Raw genomic sequence first — 1871 nt, forward strand, 5'->3', positions numbered from 1 at the left:
GACAAGGACCGGCATCCTCTTCCCTATACCCGCCCGCCCGAAATGTAGGGTAAGAAAGAGAAATCCCCCACTTTTTTTTCTTTCTTTCCTTTCCTGCGTTGCGATGGTTTCTCCACTTTTGGAGAGGACAATTAGCGGCCGCATATAGGGTTGGTCTATGTGTACATGGCGAAATGTGAGGCTGATGGTTTGAGAGTGGGTAAGAAAGGTGTGCCCATTTTTGTGTTTTGTGTAACGGGCGATACGGGTTTTACGGGGGCTCGAAAAGTACCTCGTATTCTGAATTTGGAAAATTGGGATAGCGTGTTATGTACGTTGAGGGGCTTTACGGTCTTATTGTGGAGAATGTTTTTTTGGAAGGAAAAAGTAGCTGGGAAGTGTCAGGTGTTGCGTGTTGCCAGGTGAGGCGAGTTTGCGTTGCGTGAATTTTTTTGGGGAGGGGAAATAAGGTGAGTACGTGCGGGTAGGATGAAATGGAGCATGTATAGTACGTCACATGGAGGAGCGCAATAGTTGACTTGGCAATGGGTATGGGTAGTATCATAATTAGCGGGCTTTTGTTAAGATTTTAGAGTGGTACTATACTACACGTGCTTATCTGGATAGACGTAGGAGAATTTTACTATACACATGTCTTGAACACTGACGCACGCCTAGAATGTACCCTTTTCTTGTGCGACGTTTGATGTCATCTATTTTGGTGAGTTGAGTAATTTTGATGTGTCCACATTTGGCATGGCTATGTGGGTAGGATGAGAGAGGGATTTAGAAGCGAGCTACTAGCACATGCTTGATGCATGATTTTGGGGGCTGACTGCCGTTCGGAGGTAATCGAAAACGATAGTTTAATAATCTACTGCAGCAAAATATTGAGGGATGTTAACTGTGAAGAGCACAATCGTCAAGGCGCAAGAGGGAGAAAGGGTCATGGTCGCCTAGGGTTCAAACAGTGCCCAGCAACTGCACACCGTTCAGAGATGTGATAGAACAAGCGTCAGACCGATGTGTCTTGGCTTTGGGATTTACAAGGCTGATTACTGATCTCAAGAAGGATTCGGGGTTGGCGCGATCCCAGGCGATATCGAATGTTCCGCACAAGGGTTTGTGGCCAACCACGGGCGCCACGTCCAGGGTTGCGGAGGCAAAAAGGCTTGACAACCATGGTGTTTTGGCGAGGCGTTGAGAGGAGCAGCGGTTGCGAGAACAAGGGATGCAGAGGAGGATGGCGACAGCAACAGGCTTGAAGGATGCTGCGGGCAAGGAAGGGCTTGGTTGGGGGTGGGGATTGCGTAGCCACACCCCTTTTTATCATCAAACAGGACAAGCCTTTGAACGGCATGGCAGGAGCCCGGTGCGGGGACCAGGGCCCAGCGTCGCCAGGCGTAGTCGACGGTTTCGTGATGTACAACATACATGGAGGCTGAGAGTGGGTGGCTAGGCTGGAGCGGTCGCGGGCCTTATGGTCACCTCACCATGAGGAGCTGCACGTGCTCCTGGAGGCGTCGCCTGCAAGCCTGCGTATTGCGTGTTGCGTATTAGGTCAATGCATGTGTCGATGCAATCCCACGCAAGACCAGCGCCAGATGGCATTATGTATGTATGTATAAACAATCCATAGAGATAGACGAGTGATTTGTGGCTCTGGTTGGGACATGGGCATGGAGCTACTGAGATCTAGGTGTAGAGGCACGGCTCAGTAGGTGCGATTGACGGATTGCGGAAGCGGAAACGGGAGCCGCTCACCGATGAGTACCTGGAGCCATGTGCAGGCCAATTAAGCGCAATCGATCTATTGTTACGGGCGGCGCGACAGATCTGAGGTTTTCTTCTTGCATCTGCGAGTGCATCGGGGCAGGCGGCTGGGGGGAGGG

At 50.9% G+C, this 1871-nt stretch overlaps 1 protein-coding gene across 1 annotated transcript; it reads right to left on the reverse strand.

Annotated features, from left to right (window-relative positions):
- Window positions 1–653: 653 nt before the first annotated feature.
- COCCADRAFT_10544 (uncharacterized protein) lies at window positions 654–1590 on the reverse strand (the record flags this gene model as incomplete). Its single annotated transcript, XM_007720851.1, has 2 exons — window positions 654–692; window positions 1468–1590. The coding sequence occupies 2 exons, from the start codon at window positions 1588–1590 to the stop codon at window positions 654–656; spliced, it is 162 nt and encodes a 53-aa protein (XP_007719041.1).
- Between the last annotated feature and the right edge of the window lie 281 nt (window positions 1591–1871).

The sequence above is a fragment of the Bipolaris zeicola genome (genome assembly GCF_000523435.1).
Source record: "Bipolaris zeicola 26-R-13 unplaced genomic scaffold scaffold_707, whole genome shotgun sequence".
NCBI classification, from domain to species: Eukaryota; Fungi; Ascomycota; class Dothideomycetes; order Pleosporales; family Pleosporaceae; genus Bipolaris; species Bipolaris zeicola.